General features: G+C 37.2%; 1 protein-coding gene across 1 annotated transcript in view; it reads left to right on the plus strand.

The window, feature by feature from the left end:
* The first annotated feature begins 9,129 nt into the window (after positions 1 to 9,129).
* LOC139721787 (DNA-directed RNA polymerase III subunit RPC2-like) overlaps positions 9,130 to 25,098 on the plus strand; it is a 64,314-nt gene continuing 48,345 nt past the window's right edge. The window contains exons 1-4 of the mRNA XM_071633111.1: positions 9,130 to 9,278; positions 11,019 to 11,108; positions 11,974 to 12,038; positions 16,021 to 16,197. Of these exons, the coding sequence (XP_071489212.1) occupies positions 9,186 to 9,278; positions 11,019 to 11,108; positions 11,974 to 12,038; positions 16,021 to 16,197 (425 nt within the window). The 5' untranslated portion in view covers positions 9,130 to 9,185. The remainder of the gene's footprint in view (positions 9,279 to 11,018; positions 11,109 to 11,973; positions 12,039 to 16,020; positions 16,198 to 25,098) is intronic.

The raw sequence follows: 25,098 nt of genomic DNA on the forward strand, positions 1-25,098 counted from the left end.
TCACTGTAGGCCTATAGTAAGCATAACAGTTTAATGTGTTGTTTATTGATTATCTGCAGACTGCAGAGTTATGCCACTATAAGGGGCTGCGCTACTTTTTTGTTTGTTTGCATGTTTTTGTTTGTTCATTTTTTTTTCAAAGTGAGGGCCAATGGAAACAGGGACGATGATTCGCTGTTATGATTGGATTGGGGCATTTTGTCTACCAAAATCAGCTGAGGTACAAACAACAACAACAACAACAACAACAACAACAACAACAACAACAGCAACAACAACAGCAACAAGTCTTCACACTTTTTAATTCATGGCTGCCACTTCTATGCCAAAATCGGATGACAACCATTCTACCATGAGCTGCAGAATATCATCACTGAAGCTCATCGGTTGGTTCCACTGTGTGCAATGATTATGTGATTATCATTTTTCTGTCACCGACTGTAAACACAGGAAAATATTCCACTCCCCCTCTCATAGATGTACCGTGCAAGCGTCCGTCCAAGTTTAGCCATCAGAAGAGTGGCAGTTTGATTAAAAACGTGTAGCTTAAAAAAAAAGAAGAAGAAGAAAACAGAGGAGAGAAAAAATATGATATAAATGGACTGCTTAAATTTACTTTTTTTTTTCATGAATGAGAAGGACTAAATACGATACCACTGTGTGCACAGTAAAAGAATATTATTGAGGTGATGTCATCACTTTGTATACATGATAAGTTGTTGTTATTTTTTTGGAACTTATTGACAAAGATATGTTGTATGATATACCAATTACAGCTCTCAGTTTTATACACTCACGTATATTGTTACAATCATATTAAAGAACAGTGTATAAGCCTACTGACAGGAGAGATGGAAAATGTATGCCTGCGATAGGAAAAAAAAAGCAGGACAAATAAGTGAAGATGGGTATCCAAGCATTTATAGAAAAACAGTTGACATTCCAGAAAAAAAGGTCGTTACAGAATAACGCTGGTAAATGGGGAAATTCCACGATTCATGTCGAATTACATAAATGTATGGTTCACAATCTACAAGCTTGCTTTTTAGTGGACCTCTCAGTTCTCCTTTTTTTCCAACTGAAACATAGACTTAACCGCGTATACATGCATATGGGTCAGAATTTTGAACGATGTACAATTGATCCAAAACAAGGCAAAATTTAAAAAGTAGGAAATTCTCCAAATCATTCATCTTACCTGAAAGAGTATAACTCAAGCTTTAATATGAACCCAATTATACTAGGATTTTCCCAGAGGAACACGTTTTTATTCACCGCTGAAGTTTACCATGTCCAGAGCAGCGAACGTCCGTGAGGAATAGTACTGCACGTACATTTGAATACCATTTAACATAGTTTCCGAAGATCTGATTCAATTCAAAATCCTAACGAAATGGCTTAAGGGACATGTGTACGTGATTGCAGAATATTAAGCCTGTACTCTTAACCTGTACGTAATGGCAGACAACTGATGATTTAACTAAATTCGTCATTTCTGTGGAAATAATCTCATTGCTCTTCCGCTAAACACTTTCTCCACTTTACGCGCATTTTACAGAAACTCAATATTTTCACCTCTTATTTCACTATCCCATACTTTAATCCTCACTCCCAAATAATAATATACCTTTTTAAGATGTATCTCATCTGGGCAGTCTCTATAACCCAACAAACATAGCATAGTTTTCATCACGGAGGTTCGCATGTAGCTCACGGACGTTCGGAACAAACAAGATATTGAACAATGCAGCTCTCTTGAGTTGGAAACGCATTCTACTCACAACAAACAGCAATTTCATGTCGAGAACAAACTCCGCTGCAAAATCCTGAATAGATATTACCAATTCTCAATCATATAAGCTTGATTATCTTCTCATACTGAGGATTCAAAGAAAACAATTTTTCCATCTCTCGTAAATGAACGTACAAACGTACGTGTAATCTCAGTGACGTAGTCCATCCTTGAGAACGAATATATTTATCAAAATTTCGTTATCATGAAGTAAATATTCAGGTGCTATACTTGTTATATAAAGTCTACAATGCAAAATTTGCTTTTTATATAACGAACATGGTCACAGATAAAATTATGACAAATAATTGATATAGAAAAACAACAGAAATGTGCTCCGTTATAGAAATACGAAGCTTAGCTGGGGAGGACAAACGAATACGTTAGGAAGAAATCCCTCTGTGTTTGCTCCTTGTGTTACACACTGTTACCGAGGAGAATTTGTGTTATTGTATTAGTCAGAGATGATAATAGGTTCGATACTGCGAAGTTTCGTCATAACAAGACACAATAAGTCCATATAACTTGGATGGATGTTTGTGACTTCGATATTATACAATATGGTTTGTACAAACCTTTTGTAGCGCGTCATTTCGGAGGCTCGCTATTCATACAGTTTGTCAATACGAAAATTGATATAGTTCGTATAATTATGAAGCTTTTTTATTCGGTAAATGATAGGAATCTCCAAAGGTTAACCGAAAGGCTTATTAATTGGAACATGAAAAATTATGTTCGCTTATCCAAATGTGGAGAAACAAGTTAACAACTAAAATCCTCCAATTTCAAAACCTCCTAATAACCGTTTTCACCTAAACGAATATCAGGCCCATTTCACTTTTAGAAGAACGGACCTAGAAATAATGATCCTTGATATCTATTTTTCGAAGAACATTTCTAATAACAAACCTCCTGAATTAACTACAATTTTTTTCATTTTGGAATAACAAACCTTTGGACATCGGAGTAACGAATCTTTGGAAGAGCGAACGTATCAAAGTGCAACCTTAAACCTATTCTTAATCAGTACTTTTTAACATGTGTTTTCAAAGTAAGCACACAAGCACAAACAAATTGACGATCTCCCTGTCTCTTAAATGTAAAATGAAAAAAAAAAAAAATCTTGGAAAAAATTACAAATGATTATTGCTTTTCATTGATGAGTATAAAACAACACCATGTGATGATAAGCGGAGGATTTGTGTGTTTTCATCAGACAATAATTGTATACTGCATGATTTTTGTTCGCTTGTGACGGCATTTCGATGAATAAAAAACATAAACAAACAAACAAAAACTTCTCCAGAGGAATTTGGTATAACGAGAGTGCACTGGCAATTCTTTTCTCTGTGTGTTGGAGCTCGATCCCTTCTCTGTTTCTCAGTCATTTTCATTCAACTGCTTCCACGTCCTTTTGAAACTTTTCCGGTTCTTATTCAACACATGCTCATTACAGACTTCTTCCGTCATTATCCTGAATGTGATTGCGTAGCACTTTTCTGATTTGTTTTGGTTTGTTTTGTTTTGTTTTTGTTTTCTGTTTGGTCGCAGCATGTTCAGGCTATTGAGGGAATGAGAGAAAAATCGTCATGAAGAGAAAAATAAGAATGAATTTAGGCATTTAATATCATGACAATTACAGCGAACGTCCGTTATGGAGACCAAAACTGGATGTGTTCTGTTTGAGACGGCAGCTACCATACTCAAAAGATAAACATTTCGAGCACCTGTCACTAAAAAGTGGCACTGATCCTCTTTCTCCTACTATGTAATCCATTGACTTATTCAACCAACGAACATCCGTGAAAAAAACGTTTTCCGTTTGTTATTGCAGGCAAATTGAGTGCTGAACGCTAATTACTTTCGGGCATTCGGGTATGAGCGGCTCGGTGATTTGGTAATATTTTCAATTAACATTAATCTTATGTGCAGTGATATATTTGTAAAGGTCAGAAATTTCCTTTCTCGGACAGAACGTCCGTGAGCGAAACTTTCAGAACCTGTAACAGTACAGATTGTCTCCAGAACCTCATTAGAAAGAAATTTAAACGCAAAGAAATTACAGATTACGCAAAGTTCCATTTTCCTATAACTTTGTTTTAAGTGTTTAGCTGTTCTTGTATAATTAGAAGGAAAACAAGCGTAAAATTGCGAGTAAATTTTGAGCTGTTTGTTCATCATAATCATATACCGCCTTAGAAATTCTGAAACTACTGCTCTAAACTCCTTGTTTACTTTGTAAAACTTTATTTGTCGCTATTCGAGCCAAAAGTTTTAAAGAATACAGGACACTTTCGGGACAAGTTATCCCTATCGGAGGGATTGCATACGTCACGGACGTTCGCTAGAATTGTCACGGACGTTCGTTCTACTACTAGGGTCATGTTCCAGGACGGATAACTAATCGGCAGAGAGTACCTAGCCTTCCTAACTCTTTCAAAAATTTGAAAAGGTATTGTCAATGCAAATTATAAGAAATTTGACGTCCTTACAACATATGTATTGCTCAGAGGGGGATCAGGAGGTGATTTTTCAGAGAAAATATTAATTATTTGCCTGGTTTTTGGTGAATTGCATGGTCCAAAAACTGCGGACGAACCTCAGTCCGCTCCAAAAATGGCATGCAGCTCCTCGGCTAGAGAGCCCAAGGTAAAATGCACCTTCGCCATCAAAGCAAGATGGTGTCCCACTCGAAAACGTTTTAATCATCACGGACGTTCTTTTTTTTCTTGGAGGTTCGTCTAAAAATATAATTTCGGTTCCTATTTGACAAAGGATGGACAGAAACTCAAAACAAACATATTATCGTGTTGCTAGATCTTAGTTGATTACGACTCAGAACAATATCGCCAATAACGTTTCATGGGCTACGATCTTTATTAGAAAATAGCGGAAGCACGTCCGTGACGAAAACTTAGTATAATTTTGCATAAAAGAATATTACGTCCCATGTACAGCCAGCAGACGTACAATTTTTGCAGGATAATTATTATGTTCATTAGGTGGAACACCAAATTTTCGTATACGTTACAGTTGGGACAACAAAGTAGAATTTGCAGCAGCGATAGAAATAAAAGTATCACGGACGTTCGTCATGTTTAGGACTTTGATATTTTAATCGTTCTCTGTAATTTTATACGTGCTCATAAAGTTCTTATAATTTTGAGGTACATACCCATGATATGTCAGATCCAGAACATGGTCAGATATTAGATGCCACGTACCATTAAAAATGCACATCATTAGTTTGAAAAACAAAAATTATTGTGAAAATAGCGTTTTTACCGTATTTTTACGCTTTAAGTCCTTGTGAAATGAAAAATATCGGGCATAAGTCAACTAAACCATATATTTCCTGAAAGGAAATTTACCAATCTTTGAGATGACATGAAAAAATCTGGTTTCTTAGATCATCCTAGCGTGTTCTAAGGGAAAGAATGTCATAAGGTACGAAAATTGGCAATTGTACATCGTTCAAAATTCTCACCCATATATATATGTAACTTTATTATTGTATCATTTGATATAATTTCCAAGTTGTGTGTATATCTACGATTGTGATAATAACCTAAGTGTTGTGTTCTGTTGGATAAAGGAGAATGAAATAAAATGAAATGAAATGAAATGAAATGTATGATGCCAAACGAATAAAAGATTGGGCTACTCAAAAATAGATCCCATATTAGGCCTATTAAAATGTTGTACCTCTAAAAATTCCGCCATGATGGGACACTCCCTTTATACGACATGATAGTTTTCAGTGCAGAGATCCCCACTACAGGGTACTCCTAGTAGCCTACTGAATTTGAAAACACCCATAAAACTATTCCCTTCGTTCTTTTTTTTTACATCTCAATAAACCCTGTTATTCACTGTACATTCTAGCTTATTTTCTATATGTTTATCTTTGATACTGGATATTTGTGACCCTGCATCCCAAAACCAACAAAAAGTTGCCATACATGGATTTTTAGCCCTAAGGACAGATTCTGAAAGAGCATGAATCTATCAGCTTTAAAATGATGTATAACTCCACTGAAATGGACTCTCCTAACCTATCTAAATATTGAAAAGAAAACACACACGCTGGAAAAGTTCGAACCGAGAAAAGAGGCTCTGAAGTGCAGGATCTATCCAAGCGCCTCACCAAACGGCACTATAAAAACAAAACAAAACAAAAAATACACAAAAACAGGGTGGGAACCAAGGCAGCAACATCAATGAAGGGATTATCATGTCAGGCCGAAAGTATAAGATGCTCCATTAACAATGTCATTCTGTCCATGATCCATGTCCATGATGTCCAAAGCATATTTTTAGAAGACTATTTTAGTAAAGAATACCCTTCTTTGCAAATATGTTTAAACAATACTATTTGCATGGTTCTTGCCTGCTGTCTTACCCCAGGTTCACAGGTTTATTTTGTCATACGTACACTATGTACATAGATTATATAATAGCAGCGAGTCTTTCTATGTTAGTTGTTACCAGAATTGTCAATCTTGTATACCTTTAACTACCATGATGTAGAGTATCCCTCTCACTTTTCTTTCTTTTTCTCTCCTTCTCTCATCTTCCTATATATGAACAATTTGAACGCGCATAATACATTATTTTTTTTATGATGTTTATGTATACATAATGTGTGTACGTTATCCATAACTGGACGTCCCAGTCAAGCTTTTCATAGCTTATGACGATCCAGACAAAATGTGTAATATGTTTCATGTACAAACTATGTGCATATTTGTGAATAATGTATGTATAATTATGCATTTTGTGAATAAATAAAATCAAATCAAATTAACGAAAACTTACAAAGCAGTAGCGTTATACCTTCAAAAATTACTAGAGATTTAAATTAGAAGAGTGTGCAAAGGGTTATCAAGAAATGAAAAGGGCCTCTAAGACATACTTATTGATCTCACTATCTGTACTCTCCCAAAAAGGTTGTAGGAAAACTGCTAAAAATGCCCTTTAACATGGATTTTCTGCTCCCAAACTTAGAAGAAGGGTATTGCTCTTTCAGAAAAGAGTTGACGCATTTCACTTTCTTTTTTCCTTTAGTCCTCACGTAAAATCAAGGAGTGGGACTTTTGTTCGTTTTGCCATGCAAGGTCATTATTTGTTTGCCTTCACTGGATTATTTTTTTGACATTACTTGTTAGAGAGTAAAGAGATGATAACATTATTGGTAGAGATGAGCAATCAGCATATGACTTTTTTTTTTGCAAGATACTTATAATGGAATGAGCATCTTTATTCTAAGTGGAAAAAAAAACGTTTTATTTGATAAAAATTGGTCAGTGAGTGCATGGCTGAGATATCAGAAAATAAAGTAAAACGAAGAGATCCTAAAAAAAGAAGGGTCCAACTTTTTATTTAGGATCGCTTTGCTTTGGATCTTGGCCAGTTTAGAAGTGATTTTTCTCAAATTATTAAACATTTGATTCTTCCGAGAATTATGCGTTATTTTATATTTCACATAATAAAATAGTTTCTAATAATCATCTCGCAAATGTTAAAACTTGCATCCTCACCTCAACCAAACCCTTTAAGCTCACTGATTTCTTTGTAGATATTATAGGGCCGGAATATTCCCCCTTGAAAAAACAAACAAACTACGAAAAAAAAAAAAACCCAGCAATATACGATGCTAAGGGATTCCAGCGATATGTAATATTGAATAATATCTCACCTCCCCTTTGACATCTTTAACATCCTCTTAAACATCTTCGCATATTCTTGCAATATTTGTTGAATAGTTGGTGTTTTTTTTTTTGGGGGGGGGGGGCTTGCTTGTTCTTAAAGGACAAGTCCACCTTCATATACATGTGGATTGAGTGAATGCAGCAATATTAGTAGAACACATCAGTGAAAGTTTGGGGAAAATCGGACAATCCGTTCAAAAGTTATGAATTTTTAAAGTATCTGCGTAGTCACTGCTGGATGAGAAGACTACTATAGTGTATGATGTCATATGCGTACAACCATACAAAGAAAATAAAAAGAGAATTTTACAAAAACTTTACTTTTTGAATTAAGTGCACATTTCTTCGACTTGTTACTGACATATGTTAAGGGTAATATTATTCCCCCTGCCTTCTGAAAGAGAGAAGCCAAGTGTTCTTCTGTTATGCGAGAAAAGTGAGAATATGTTGAATTTTCTTTATTCTTTCTTTATATCGTTGTACTCATGTGACATCACAAGATATAGTAGTCTTCTCATCCAGCCTTGAGTGAGCAGAAACTTCAAAAAATCACAACTTTTGAACGGATTGTCCGACTTTCCTCAAACTCTCAATGATGTGCTCTACTAATATTGCTGCATTCACTCAACCCACATGTCTATGAAGGTGAACTTGTCCTTTAACCGTGATGTATGAAGAGAAATCACATGAAATTGGACTGAAGCTCCACTGAATGAATAAACTTGAGGCGTTTAAGAACAATAATAGCAGTCAATAATTATAATCAGAAACAAGCAAAAGATAAAAATAAATGGACTCGTCATGAAGTTTCTCCAGACATAAGGATAATCTCCTGTTTTTGTATCTATATTACGCAATTCTTTCTAGATCCATCTAAAACATGATACAGAGAAAGAGAGAGAGGGAGAGAGAGAGGGAGTAGGGAGGGACGGGGGGGGGGGGGGGGGGGGACAGAGGAAAAAAAAGAGTAGGGCCACTAACCCAAATGTGTAATCTTTATTATACGGATGAAATACTTTGTAGTAATATTGGGCTGGGTAGTCTGACGCAAGAAAGAGAAATAATTTTGCGTTCCTGGGTAGACTTGACGCCAGAATCACTGCAGGGAATGATGATTTCAAGTTGGTGTGATCTTATTGGGGGGGGGGGGGGGGGGGGGGGGGATCCATACAGTCTATGTATTGTTGAGATGACTGAGGATCGATGACAATGTAAAGAAAAAGCAAAAAGAGATAGCCTTCAAAACATTATAACGAGTATTTAAACACTTTACCAATAATACTAGCCATGGAGCAGAGAGCTGCTGCAGCTGCACCTGTTAGCTCGCAGGGTGCCGCCGCTGCGGCCTGCGGGCGGACCGGGAAGCGTGTTTTTTTTAGACGGCACAGATTGGGGCAACTAAAAATCTATCGGGGACCCTATTCCTAAACCTAACCCTAATCCTAATCCTAACCCTAACCATCAAACCCTAACCCTAACCCTAACCCTAACCCTAACCCTAACCCTAACCCCAACCCTAACCCTAACCATAACCCTAACCATAACCAAAAACCCTAACCCAACGTTTTTCCCATAGGAGGAGGAGAGCGCCATCTCACACATTCGCTCGATCAATCAAGCAATCTGTTCTCTGGAGTCGGTCTGTTGGCCTGCGCCTGGCCGACCGTCGTTCGGCCGTCAAAATGACTCTCAAAGATGATCCGGATGGTGATGAATACGAGGATAAAATGGAAATTGACAAGGAAGCACTTACTGCTCCCGTCAAAACAGTTCAGGTAAATGAACTGAATTATAATCGACATAAACTTGATGAGGCTGGCACGCTAACCATGTGCAGTCCCACGTACTTTATTTGGTGTCAGTCAAGACCATTGAGGTATCGTACACTCGCGCTCGCTCAATGTTTCTCGCTCAACATTTATGTTTTAGATCTATATACTCTCAGAATAGTAATAACACCGAGAGGCAGAGTTTAAGTTTATGGTAGGTAGGCCACAATCTACTTGTGTACCAACTTTCGCGGTTGATAAGTCACAACTAGTTCTGTAAATGGTAAGAAAGATGGTCTGAAAAAGAAGGAGTAACATGCTAAAACTTAGGACGGTCTTGGGAGAAGAAGCGAACCACACTGGCTCCTTATTCACAGACATGAGTAATGGTTAAAGGGACTATACAGTACTGGTTGAGGTGTGAATTCATGTTATGAACATTCCTAAGTGAGATAATGTGAAACCTTTTATGAAATATGAAAGAGCATGTAATTGTAATTTTAAGATCATGGATTCAATGTTCATTTGATGAAAATTGGTTTTCGAATGGCTGAGATACACCGTATGGCCGTATCCCCAAAAGTGATAATAATAAAAGGCAACGGGCCATGCTTTTAATTAGGATCTCTTTGTTTCACCTTGTTTTTTGATATCTCAGCCATTTCAAAACCGATTTTTGTCAAATAAACTTTGGATGCCCCTTGAATTGCGTGCTATTTGACATTTCATAGAGTGGTTTCTGAGTATCTCGCAAAACGTTAAAAGCTAAATCCTCACCTCAACCAGAACTGTACACACCATTTATCTAAATTTAATTAGCATCCCGATAACAAATATGTATGAGTTGGTTTGAGTATGGTATGACTATGAGAACCTTTGTTGGCTTCAGTCACTGTGCATACATGTATGTGTGTATACTACTACTAGTTTATTACTAGGAAAGGAATGTCATGAAAGCAGACGTCTCTGTGGAACAAATCCCTGATTAGATTGGATTATGTAGACTAGATCTAGATATCTACAGCGGTAAATTTACAAGCTGATCTTTTTTATCAATGACAGTGAAACAGACTATAGAGTGTTCTACAATGCAGCTTGGTGGATTTTTTTTTTTTTTTTTTTTTTTTTTTTGGGGGGGGGACCAGATGCATGCCCCCTCTTTATTTTTTTTGTTCAAACAAAGCAACAAAAAGGGGAAAAAATGAGGGGGGGATCGGAGCATGTGTGCACCCCCCCCTTAATATTTTATATGAAGGCGCCTCCCCTTTACGGTATTCCTGGATCCTCCCCTGCAATGTACATTATTTATATGCCGAGGTAGGTTTCTTCATTGATTTCTGAATATTGTTCAGAAAGTGAAACAGCTATAATAGATATTCTTGTAAAGGTTGATTAGTTGGAGAGGTCTATACTGCCCTACTTTGGCAAAAGGAAGCAAGTGACATACCATCCAAATTTGAGTTATTGATGTTTTCATATTTCACCTAATGTGTTCTTCTTCCAGACCAAATTTTATGCATAAACACTCATCCTGCTTAGAGATATGTAAGGTAATATATCATGATATTCCATTGACGTCAGTGCAAATAACAGACACATTTTGCTCTTTTACAAGAAATGTCACTTTTGTCACTTGCTTCCTTTTGCCAAAGTAGGGCAGTATAGTTGCTTACTTGTTGTTTAAAAGGTATCTGAACTTTTCACTCTAATCCACCTTCATAAATATTGTGCACTGGTTTCCTGTAGGACAAATGGAAGCTGCTGCCAGCATTTCTCAAGGTACGAGGACTCGTTGGACAGCACATTGACTCCTTCAACTACTTCATTAATGTGGAGGTAAACCCAGACAAGTTGGGTCTTGTAGTAGATTTCATTCATATCAGCATGCAGTTTGTAACTTCTTTTTTTTTGCAATTAACCCGTTGAGGACGGTTTGATATTGCTACAACACGCATTTCCCATAGACGCTTGCCCGAGTATGCTCGGGACTCGTCCTCAACGGGTTAAGTGTGTGGCCAGATTTCAGTGTATGCCAGATTCACCTCTGAAGAACATTGTGATTTTGAACATACCACGACCACTTTCATTATTTGTTTCAGTTTGAATATTTAGTTATAATGATGAACACTGGTGAGTCTATGAGTATTTGGATCAGTGGTCTCCTGTTGAGGTTTGTACATCCACAATATGTGAATCCAAGTGTTGCAGGCATTTCACTGTATTTTATGGTTTGTAATATTTTAAAAATCATGTGTACTGTATAATAAGGAAAGATTACAACTCGGAAATACATGTACACTGATAAAACAACCTGTTGAATATCCGTGACTCTACTTTTTGGCAGACTTTCAATGAATGGATGGTCAAAACTTTTGTCTCTCTCTCTCTCTCTCTCTCTCCTCTATCTATGTCTCTGTCTGTCAGTCTGTCTGTCTCTCTTGTGGTGGTTTATTTATGTTTACTTTTATTTTTTATTTTTTTTTTTGTCTGTAGTCTCGGATCCATGTAGGGTTTTGTTATTGATAGTAATTTTTTGCCTTTCATAGCAGTGTATACACAAAAAAAACCTGTCTCTCAGTATCATTGACCATGTAGAATAAGAACGCTGAAACACCAATACATCAAACATGTGAAATGAAGCTGTACCAGTTCTATTTCTGAGTAAATTATCTTGTATCACTTTTTCTCTTAACCCCAACAGATCAAGAAGATCATGAAAGCTAATGAGAAAATCACATGTGACTCTGACCCAACCTTCTACATGAAGTGAGTAAATAGTACAATTATGTTTTACTGGTGTGTGTCTCTTGTCTATAGATATGTACTACTATTTATTCGACTTTGTGCATGAGCAGAAAAAGTTTATTTGTACCAACAGGCAATTTGGCTTGCTAATGCACTGAGATAAGCATCTGTGATGCAGGGAATAATTTTTCAACTCAAATTTGATTAGCAATTTCAGCTGATGAACAATATTTTACATGGTATCCTGTACATTTCTATGGAAGAAAACTGCTACACACAAGATAGTTTGTGTAACAGTGGTGTAAAAGTGCATAGCAAATTGCGATGCGATACCAGGAAAATTATTCCTTGGTGATGTGATGATTATTCATGTGATCCTATCTAAATGGTGCATGCCAGCACATCCACCAGACAGCAAGCCTGGCATTTATCATTATCAAAAGATAAAGGTTGTTATTGCATTTGATATTAGCATTGAATTGGATGCCTACTTACATATGGTCTATTAAATTCAAGTTCATTCCTTGTTTGAACATGACTTCATAAATTGTTATGTCAGGCAAGCTTAGAGTATGCATTATGCTGCTTTGAAAACGATTAAAGTACCTAACCAACTGAGAAAAGAGAAAAGTCATTTGTATCAATGTGCACATGAGCTATTTTATAAACTTGTTTATTAATTGGTACAGTGTATGTGTTGGAAGTAAATGAATTTGCTTGAGACTCCAGGATGCCTGGTGAAAGGTTAAAACCTTGTAAGATAATAGGGTCATTCCATGGGGTTGGGTCTTCTCTAGATTTTCATGTTGTGTAGGGAATAAAAGTCATATTCTGAAAAATTTATCAAATAATTGTCCGTGGTTTGCAGTTATTCTTGGAGAGAAATGTGTGAAGAATTATTTGATGAAAAAAAACCCAAGCCTGTGTACAAATGTATTTTGTCTATGACTGTTTCACTAATGATGTCCCATGTTTTTTTGTGGTTTATGTTGTGACATAAATATATGCCATTTTCATGGCAATGTAAAACAGGAATATACAACCTTTCAGCATTATGCCTATCATAATTAAGAGAGGCAAGGTGACTTCTACAAAGACTATAAGGCACATAAACATTTGTAACAAAATAAGAACACCAGAGCATCTTCAAGCAACCTCATACCTATGTTACAAACGATGTCCATGGCAATTTTTGTTGTAACATAGGTATAGCATGGTTTTACATACACTTCCAACCATAATATGATTAGAAACTTTATTTCTATAATGAGATTTATATTTCAGGAGTATTCTCATCCAAAAATTAGCATCAAAATCCTCCAAATAAACGAGAAAATACGGAACATATCACTGTACTTCAGTGCGATGTCCGGCCTCTTCGTGTAACGTAGGTAAGGAAAGACGCGTCTCGCGATAAAAAGAAGAGCTACTAACTTCAGCAATCGTATTCATGTCACTGGCAGTCCTCCCCCAATGGCAGAAAAACTACTCACAGCCAATATACACCTACCTGGACAGCACAAGATCTGTTTTTATGCTGTTGTCCATGTAACGTAGGTACAGGAGTTTTAATGTTTCTGATGTCAATTGGTAAGCTTTTACGCTATTTTACAAAAATAATAACATTTGTCATATTCTGTAACTCTATTAGAGGAAAAAAACGACATCTAAACCTCTGAACTGGCCAAAAATACTGTGGACGATGATACTGTAGTCCCACATACTGAGATATTTGTTACAGGTTCATGTTCATAATTTTGATTGCCAAATTTTCTGTCCATGCCGGTCTCTGCAAAAGGAGCATATATTCCTCTCTTAGAAAACCATACAAAAGTATATCAGTGTATCTTCACTGCAATATAAAATTGTTTTACCTCCCGATTATTGTGAATTTTTGGACCCTTTTGTCATTAGGTATCTACCAAGGTAGACGTGCTAGAGTTAGTATTAATCACTATATACTAGTTGGAAAACGTAGATGTCCAGACTGCATCTGAACTAGAGAAATAGAGTTTGCCTTATTTTGCTGGTGATATTGAGGGAACTAGGAGCTGTGAAATTCTTTCTCTTTAACAGATTTACTTCGAAAATGTCAATGTTTTCCTTCCAAGATTTCACTGACCTGTTAGATGCTCTGATGAAGTTGTTAACATTTCACAAGGATTCACCATTTCCATTCCATGTTCACCCACTGTGAAGTCTCAAAGCTAAAATGCCAGTGTCCTATTCAGTTTGGGTGGGTAGTGGGTAGGAAAGGCTTCAATAAAATTATGAACCCCAATCAAAATTGGACTATTATTGCTCTACACTATCATTCAAAAAGAGGGCGACAATTTCGATGGGGGATGAATATAAAATAGGGCCTAGTATTATTTTGGGAGTCTATTAAGGACCATAACCGTAAACGTAACCCTGACCCTAGCCCTAACCTTAGCTAGGACACTGGGGGCAGCGACCTGCCCTTCCTACAGTGTAGCTTGCATCTGAAAACAAGTTTTTAGCATAGAGTATGAAAATGATATTTTCCTATGTTTTACATGCTATATTATTATTATTAATATTTACATCATTTTAAGCATAACCCATTTTTTTTTTTCAATTTTGGTGGGAGGTACACATGGAACTCTAGCTAATGGGTATGCCAAGAGGTAGAAATGTAAGCAAAATTGTTAAAATTATTTAATTCCATTCATAAACACACAGATACATCAACAGGAATATATAGTCAACCCCGACAAAAATTTTCTTTTAATTTTTTTATTCTATTTCTCTTTACACCTTTTGTTCAGTTTTTTGATGAACCTGCCATGGCTCCTCCTCTACCACCGCTACGTGTTAAACTACATGAAAGAGTGAAAAGGACACATCCACAGCACTCCACAAACAGAGAGGAAGCCGACAAAGCAACACCCAAGAAGAGCGAATGTAACAAACTAGACAAGAAGAAAACTGCACAGAGGGAAAATGGACAGAAGAAAAACAAAAATCGAGGGCTAAATGGACATTGGACAAAAGAGCAGAAATTAATTTCAAACAAAGAACATGGAAAAGACAAGAAGACTTGTCTGATTTCTCTTTATTAGTTTTCTTAGTTAGTTGACAACTAGTTGATGATGTTGTTAGTGTATATTAGGTCAAATTGTGTAAAGCTTCACTTTCTTCTTCTTCTTCTGATTAAGTCTGCCTTCTTTCATATCAGAGTTACAAAGAATTGAAGTCTGTGTAACATAGGTATTGTTCCACAGGTGTGCAGTAGATATAATTCCAAAGAACTGTTACAATAGTGTTATTTGTGGGAACATACATAAAGTCTATATGTGTAGGTTTTAACATCTCACACCACAATAAAGGAAATCAGTTGATATGTCGTAGTGTACCTATGTTACAAAGACATACTGTCCGTGTAACATAGGTAGTACACCGTGGGCGAGGTTGTTGTCTGAAAACCCCTGATTATAACAATAAAATAATGTTTTTACTTGAATACCCATACAAATCACTTGCTTCAATTGTGGTGCTTTTAAGAATATTGTCATTGTATCACTCTTGATGAAAAAGTTAAACTTTTGATTGAAATTGTTAATGGTTTGTAGAAAAAAACATGTTAATAAAAGTGGCTTGCAGTTGACATCAGAACATACAATCTTACTGATAATGATCTCATGCGCCTGTTAAATAACATGTTGATGTGCTATGGACGAAAAAAACGTGGATGTGTTCATTGTTATCATTTCAGAACACAAAATGATGAAGGATGTCAACAAATGAAGTCCGTGTAACATAGGTATTTTGCCATACCTGTTTACCCATGCTGACTGAAAGTGTGCGAAGTAATAAACAGATTTCTAGTGGAATATGTTGAAGAATGGGAGTAACAAATCAGGGGGAAAAAGGAAATTTCAATTTACCCAACTTGAATTTTCAACTTGTATGTCACAATTTCAGTCCCAACCCCATGGAATTGCCCAATAGTCAGACCTCATCGATTTGCTTTCATTTGCAGGTATCTCAACATCTACGTCGGAGCTCCGGACGTGGAGGAGAGCTTCAACATCACCAAGCCGACCTCGCCCCACGAGTGTCGGCTGCGAGACATGACCTACTCTGCCCCCATCACCGTGGACATCGAGTACACCAGGGGTCAGCAGAGGGTCATCCGAAACAACCTTCCCATTGGCCGGTAAAGTCATGTGACTACTCTCACTAATCTTCATTAATGTTTGGATGTTTGCTTGACAGACGTTATTCATGTGTAAGATACAACGTAATATGTGCGAGTATGCATGCAGGTGAAAAAGTATTAAACTGGGACTACTCTGCGTTTCTCTGTTGTGAAAATGGTGCAAAGACTTAGGCGCACCTGGTAAACTAGGGACTGCGAGCGACGGAGAGCGACACTCAGCGACGGGGACATATTGCGAGAACAATGAAGTGCGTCGCAGTATGTTTTTACTCCGTCGCTAAGCGTCGGTCAAAGCATCACGCGCCATCATTTTGATGATACCGCGACGCTTGCCGACGCTTGCTGACACTTGCCGACACCCTCAAAAGAAGCTGTTGATTATTTCTATGTTGCGTGACCTCCGCTCACGCAAGTAATAATGCCGACGTTTCGGGACATGGCGCTTGAGATGTAGCGAGATTTCTGAATGGTCACGGCCAGTGCTCAAATTGAATAGCGAGCGACGTGTCCAGACGCACCTCTCCTGATTACAAATGATGCTCGTGATAGCCCGACGATGAGCGACGTGTCCCGACGCTTTCCTTTGTCTCAACATTGGTTATGAGTTGATTTGCGTTTCGTTTGGCTATAACATGGTGAAAAGAAAACGTAATTATGGGGTGTGATCTCACTGAACGGGGAACACTTTAAATAGCGATCGAAGAGGGTTTATAAAAACACATGTAGGTCTACACTCATACGCGAATGTATGCCTTAATTAGGCAGCTCCAACATGTAAAATTTTGCATGCATGAGGTGAGATTTTTTTTTTATCTGTCAAGTGACTCAAGAACTGAATAGTGTATTACGAAGTCGTCCTATTTCTCCCGTAGGAAAAAGTCAGATGTTTGCCTTTACTTTTGGAAATGAACAGCGGCAACAATCGGCTCCGCGAGATGCTAAAATTAATGTCAGATGTTTCGTTTTAATTTTGGAGATGAATAATGGTAATATTCGAATGATACTAAAATAAACGTCGGATGTTTGTTTACACTTTTGGAAATGAATAACGGTAAAATTCAGCTCCATACGGTGCTAAAATTGATGTCAGATATTTGATTTTGCGATCGGAAATGCGTAAGGATAACATTTTGCTCCGGAAGATGCTGAAATAAATGTCGAATGTTTGCTTTGACTTTCAGAAATGACTAACAATAATATTCAACTCCGTACGATGATAAAATAAACGCCGCATGTTTGCTTTTACTTTCGAAAGTAAATATCAACATTCGGCTCCAGAAGATGCTAAAATAACTATCACACGATTGCTTTTACGTTCGGAAGCGAATAGCAGTAATATTCTGCTCCATACGATGCTAAAATAATTGTCGGATGTCTGCTTTTTAAATTTCGAAAAGAATAACAGTAACATTGATTCATTAAAATTGATGTTTGATGTTTGCTTTGACGTTCGGAAATGAATAACAATTATATTCAACTCCGTACGATGATAAAATAAATGTCTGATGTTTGCTTTTAGGTTTGATAGTAAATAGCAATAACATTCAGCACCGGAAGATGCTATAAATGCCGGATGTTTACTTTAACGTTCGAAAGTAAATTAGCGATGATAACATTCAGCTCTGGAAGATGCTAAAGACTAAAGTAAATATTGAATGATCCCTTTGACGTTTGGAAATAAATACCAATAATATTCAACTCCGTGTGATGGTAAAATAAATGCCGGATGTTTGCTTTAATGTTCGAAAGTAAATATCAATAACATTCAGCTCCGGAAGATGCTAAAATAAATGTCGAATGATCCCTTTGACGTTCGGAAGTGAATAACAATAACATTCAATTCCGTACTATGATCAAATGAATGTCGGATGTTTGCTTTTACTTTCGAAAGTAAATAGCAATGACATTCGGCTCCGGAAGATGCTGAAATAAAAGTCAGATGATTGCTTTTACGTTCGGAAGTGAATAGAAGTAACATTCTGCTCCATACGATGCTAAAATAAATGTTGGATATTTGCTTTTACATTTCGAAATGAATAACAGTAACATTCAGCTGCGTTTGATGGGAAAGTAAATGTCTGATATCTGCCTTGACGTTAAAAATGAACAACAGTAGGCCCTACTATTCGGCTCCGTACGATGCTAAAACAATATTGTCAGATGATTCATTTCACTTTCGGAAGTGGACAGCAGCAAATAACATTCGGCTCCATATGATAATGAAATAAATGTCGGATGTTTGCTTTTAAATTTGGAAATGAATACCAGTAATATTCTGCTCCGTACGATGCTAAAATAATAAGAGATTGTTGCTTTTAAATTTGGAAATGATTAACGGTGTCAATCGGCTCAGTTAGATGCTAAAATAGATAGCGGATGTTTGCTTTCACGTTCGGAAATGAATAAGGATAACATTCAGCTCCCTAAAGATGCTAAAATGAATGTCGGTAGTTTGCTTTTATATTTGAAAATGATTAACGGTAATATTCGGCTCCGTAAGGTGCTAAAATACTAGTAAATGTTGCATGATTGCTCTTACAATCGGAAATGAATAACGGTAACTTTCGGCTCTTTATAGTGCTAAAACGTTAATGTCGGATGTTTTAAATGTCTGCAAATGCTCCCACTTTCTCATTTCAAACGTAAGTTTTCACCACCTAAACAGGCATCAACTTTTAACTAACTAACAGTGTGTGGGAATATTCCGAAGGTGCTTTAGTCTGAAAACTCTTAATCCGACGCGAAAATTCATTTATATATTTATTTATGTATCTATCTATCTATCTATTTATCTATTTATTTATTCATTTATCTTTGGAGTTTAACAACGTTGAGAGTATCGACCCCCGTTTCGTTTTCGAGTCGACGATTCTTTAAAAAACGAAACTTTTTTCCCCCTTCGTCAATTTGGGATTTACGAGCCTTCGGAATGACTGTAACTATGTTTTTTTTTTCTTTTTTTTCAGTCGATTAGGGGATGGGGGGGGGGGGTAATTCAGAAAATAAATATAGAAGGGAGTGAAAATCTTGAGGCAAGAAATACAAGTAAGTGAAATTCTCAGTTTGATATCGTTAATTTTTTTGCGTGATGTTTGTATTCTGGAAAGAGTCATGTACTTATTCCGTTGGTTCGTTCTTCCGAATCTTAGCCTTCGGAATAACGAACTTTAAGTAACGAACTGTAACTTTATGTTTTGTTTTGTTTGTTTGTTTGTTTTTCAGTCGAGCAGTGGAGGGGGAAGGGTAATTCAGAAAAGAAATATATAGACGGCATCAGGGAAAATTTTGAGGCAAGAAATCAGTTTCTCAGTTTGACATTGTTAATTTCTTTGCGTGGTGGTTATTATTCCAAAAAGAGTCAGGTATGATGATACTAGGTGTACTTATATTCCGATGGTTCGTTCTTCCGTATCCGAAAAACGCAAATTCCATGTTTGTTACTATAGTAATCTGAAAATGTACTAGGGTTTGTTAATCCGAACATCTTGTGACATTCCGAAGGTTCGTTAATCTGAAAATGGGAAATACGGTTCGTTAATCTAAAAACGAATAACGTGGTCAAAAATTTGTTTTGTTTTCGGATTAACAGCATTTAGAAAACCAAACCTTCCTTCGTTTTTGAATTGACGAATCTTCAAAACAGCAACACAATTTTGTTGTTGCTTTTATTTTTTTTTTCGAATAACGAGACTTCGGAAATTGCAAACTTTCACAGTAACGAACAGTTACGATTTTTTTGTTAATCATTAAAGCGAGCAGTGGAGGATAATTCAGAAAAGAAATATAGACGGAAGGAATAATCTTTGATTGATGATGATGTTGGTCATGTTTCTGAATGTTTATAGAAAAAGGCTGAGTGATCCGAGTGATGGTGATGATAAGTTATTACTAATGCGAGTGTAAAAGACAGCTTCCGGCCCATGAATGATGGAAAAAAAAATACATACACCTCATAACAAAAAGAACCACGTGCTAGCAACCTTCGTAAAGTTAAATCTAGACGTTCATTGCCAGCAAAGGGGAAAAACACAACCGTAGCTGAAGCAAAGAGATTGTGTATGCAGTCTCTGGTATTACGAGAAACTTGACACCCCACCCTTCTCCCCTCCTTGTGGAAAATTTCCACAAAACCAGGTGCCAGACCCAAGGTGCCAGACGAAAGAATGCGCGCACTGGAATAAACCGCGTGTACATAGCCTGGAAATATCGATCGAAGAACTAGCTCATGAGTTGTCGTCGCAAAGATCATGATTCTAATTATAGCCTTTCTTTTGACCGTTAGTAGAAATATCGAACAGTTTATTATTGTGTACTTAATTGAGTATTTTAAATGTTTACTGAACTACAAATTGTATAGGAAGGGATTTATTACTCACAGAAATATACGAAAGGCCTCATATTATGCCAAGACAAATTCACTACGAGTATGTGATGCAGCCACTACCCGGTTAGACAGCAAAATCCTGACAATTTCACGCTCAAAACTACGTATTACTTTGGAAAGTTTGAAGGAACTTCACCTACGAACTGTGAAGTTATTTGGCTATCAACATTCGTTCGTTTTTGTTTTTTGTTTTGTTTTTGTTTTTTCCTCGTTTAAAAGACATGATTTCTTCGTATGGAACGTAAACTGTTTAGCGAGCATCGTTATGGCAGACTTTGTGATATCAGTCAGGGGAAAAGAAACTGGAATAGTTAAGATGTTTAGAATCCAATCAATAACATGAAAAAGCCTGAAAAATAACACATGACTATGTTTTATAGTAAACAATAACTGAATATACCTAACAAATTTTTGCATTGAAAGAAAGATATTATTCAGAGGGGTGAAGGTTCAGATGCGAGTTTCTTCACTTTGTCTCCCTCTACAAATTAATTTGTTAAGATCGCAACTGCTGATCTGTAAATCAACAAACATGTACATCGCGTACGGTACAGTAGCTTGGTACACGTAGTATACTCGACAATCTTTATAATCGTGCTGCTGGTACACAAGCTGGACGATACTACACTGTATTACTAAGGCATACTAATATGTCGGGTGTTTGTTTAGTCAATTTTTTTTTTTTTTTTTTTTTTGCGGACTAGCCAAAATTGAATCAGGGTAGTGATATGACAACAGTAAGTGAAAAAAGACAATCTGAACTTATTCGTTGCCCTATTGTGATGTGGAGCGAGTTTTACCTTGCATTTTAAACGGCGAGTTTTCTTTCTGTTAGAAATCATGTAACTGATCTCTGCAATATTAATGTACGAGTAGGCCCTATAGCTTCTTACTTAGTCTAAACACGATTTCAGTCGATTTTGCAATTAACAGTTCAAGTTTTTGCGTTTGTAAACGGCATTCACTGGTGCTTGTTTGTTTGCTTGCTTGGTACATTTCTGTCATGCGGCTGGCAGTTCGTGACTTATAATCTCCACCTCTCTTTTACGGTCAGCAATGATTTGATAAACAAATTCATAGGGTTCATCAACAAGATGGTGCACATAACGTGATACAATGCGTATTCAGCACATTGGCGTGGTGGCGTAGAAAATCAATGAACAAGCACTAATCTTTTTTTCTTTTTTTTTCGCGCATCGCACTGTGTCTTGCAAGGAAGGTGTCTCAATGACCCCTACACCACAGACTTTCAAGTACTAGTACATTGTACAGAGTAACTTTGATCAAAGACAATGGTATTAAGGCTTGCCGATTTCAAAACAGAATGTCCACGCCATGCCTCGTGCGAACAAAAGACGGATTAGGAGGCAACTCATTCACTAACTACCCAGCCCTGTCGCTGCATAGAATTGCACTGCGTCTGGTCGGGCTTACTAGCAATTCCCTCAGAAGAAGGTGACGGGCACTCTCCACAGAACTCTAAAGAAGTTCTGTGGCACTCTCCCGTTTCGATACAATTTTCACAACAATTTAAGATAATCTGTGACTGAAAAAAAAAATCAATTTTGGGAATGAACTGGATGATGACACAATTGCTCCTGCGATAATTGTTCTTGCATGTATTTTGTGCATGTGAAAAAGCGTTCGAACTTTGTTTCCAGTGTACCGTGGAAACTCGATATAGGCATAGGAGATCCTGATATAACAAAATAATACCCGATATAACAAACTAATTTCTCCGGTCCCAACGAATTCATTTTCTGTTTTGTATTGTTTATTGTCTACTGATAAAGATTTCAAAGAACAAAATATGTCTGTCTCAAAGATCTCGTCATAGCGAGTTGCCACGTGTTGACTTTGTATAATTTTCGCGTGGTGTTCGGTGCTGCGAACTTCGGCGAGTGCCTACTCATTCAATGTTTTATTTCCGCTGTTTCTCATACCTCGTTTGGTACGATTTCTTGCGTTTAATGTCACTCTATTCGTTCCCTTTGTTTCGAAGTACCGGTATGTAAAAATTCTTTCAGGTGTCTCGTTGACTGCACATGCATTTTCGTAACGGCGATTTCTCTAATTTGCTGTAGTGTATAGTATTTCGAAGGAAGTTCGATCCGAGCCTCTTCGGTGTGCTGTGTGATATTTTGTAGTGTTTGTGTTGTTGTCTGAGAGGTTGTTGGTACTTTGTGATTAGTTTGCTTAGGTGTTATCTCGAGTGATGATGGTGGTCGTGTTCCTTAATTTTGATACGAAAAGGGCCAAATGATCTGAGTGATGGTAATGCTAATTACCGATGCTGGTGTAAAAGACAGCTTGTTGAGCTACGTGTCCTCCGTCTGATTTCATTTCTCCCTCTTTCACTCTTTCACTCTTCTTCTCTTCCCATGAATGATGGAAAAATACATACATCTCACCTTCGTTAAGTTAAAACTAAATGTTCATTACCAGCAAAGGGAAAAAATAAGGGGAAAAACACGAACGGATTGTATGCGGTCGACACCCCCCCCCCCCCCCCCCCCCCGGCCCCCGTTGTGGGAAATTTCCAAAGAAGCGTGCACCAGACCCCAGGTGCTGGCCAGACGAAAGAATGCGCGCACTGGAATTCTGGTAGTAAACAACGTGTAAATAGCCTGGAAGTTATATCGATGGAAGAACTAGCTCGTGATCTCATGATTCTACGCTACACATCTCAAATGGTTCTATAGCCTATCTTTTTGGCCCATAGCAGAAATATCGAACAGTTGTCTGTGAAGTGTATTAAATCAGGCATTTCAAATGTTCACTGAACTATAAAAAGGGATTTGCTAATCACTGGATTCAAAAATATTTCTTCGTATCGAACGTAAACTGTTTACCGTATAAGCCATTAAGCACAGCTACTACGGCGCATTCGATCCATGGAACTTGCAGTATACAAACCTCAAAGAAGCCAGAAGCACATAGAGCCTTCCTTTGAACTTGAAAGTAAAACCACGTGTTTCGCACACTGGCACGTCCAAACACAGTGTGGCATTTAGCGATAATTATTGTTATGGCAGACTTTTTGATTTCAGCCATGACAGAGGAAAAGAAACTGCTGTTCGTTATTCATTATAAAGTAAAGAATGGCATAATAAAGTAAAGAAATTCGGCATTATAATATATCCTTAACTTTCCACAGCTGCGTGCAGTCACCAGCTGTCCGAAATACTTCCACAATCCCCTTTTCCGTTTCTCTGTCCAGCGTGTAGGCACTCTCTTTATCTCCTTATTTTCCTTCTTCCCTTAAATTTGTTTTTTGCTATATTCCTTTCAATCGTATCCCCCTCAGTTTAGTCATGTCATGTTGTTGTGTCTCTGTTCTTTGTTTCATTGTCTTATTTTCTGTATTATGTACATGTACACTTGTAATTACAATAAGTATTTTTGAAGATATTTTAGAGTGGTCCACAATCTACAAGCAATGGTTTTTAGTCGACCCCTCAGTTCTCATTTTTTTTAATCCTTCAAACATAACTTTGTAATTCCAGTATGTGTGCATATCTTTGTAAGTTTGTTGATTACCATTGATCGTTATACTTTGTAATGTATATATGCTTATGATTGAATTTGAGATTTACTTTGTGTTATGTTTTGTGGAATGAAAGAAAAAAATGAAAATGAAAATGAGAATGAAATTAATCAAATCAAATCAATTCAAAATTCAGAAGGTTCACTATTCTGAAGGTTCGTTATTCCGAAGGTTCGTTGATCCGAAACACGCAAATTCCCTATACCTAGAGGTTCGTTAATCCGAACATTTGTGGCGTTATTCCGGAGATTCGTTAATCCGAAAATGAAATTCGGGAATAACGAACCATCGGAATAATGAGCTATAACCTACTTAGTAGCACGTAAGGGACTATCACAATTTGCTGAAGGTCTCAAAGAACGCATTTAAGAGAAGAAAACGAATCACGTTTTACTTCCAAATCCGTAGTATTTAGAGTAACTTTACACTTCATGAAGACATTGTAAGATAATGATTAATCTTCTCTTCTTTGTTTGCCAGTACAGTAGCGCTTTCTATTCATTAAAAAACAGCAGTCGCCATTCAGAGAGGGACGCCTCGGGACTGCAGAAAGCAAAATAAAATGTGATGAATTGTTTGCTGTGACGACGGACTTCCAGTCGCTGGTAATCCAGACTGGCAGAATGCGTCCGGCATGCAGGCATTCTCTACTTCATTCCCGGTCCACGCATTCTGCCTGCACTGAGAATGCCCTATTGTTCCTCCCCTCAGCCTTGTGAATAGAGGCATTCCGTCGTATTCCGAGAATGGGGATTATAAAATCATCTGTTCAAGGCGTCCGGAATGCGTCCGAGAAAGCAGACTTGTTATATACTGAAACCATACATTCACGAAGAATGATCGCGGCCTCGTGCACCTCTATCACGATCGTCTTTGACCTTCAAAAGAACGACACGCCGCCCTGTTGCGTTGTGAGAAAGAAAAGTCGCGCCATATTATACACGTTGTATTTCAGTTTCAGTGTGAA

The sequence above is a fragment of the Diadema antillarum genome, unplaced genomic scaffold (genome assembly GCF_040938485.1).
Source record: "Diadema antillarum isolate AM-2024a unplaced genomic scaffold, OU_Dant_1.0 scf00000150, whole genome shotgun sequence".
NCBI lineage: Eukaryota > Metazoa > Echinodermata > Echinoidea > Diadematoida > Diadematidae > Diadema > Diadema antillarum.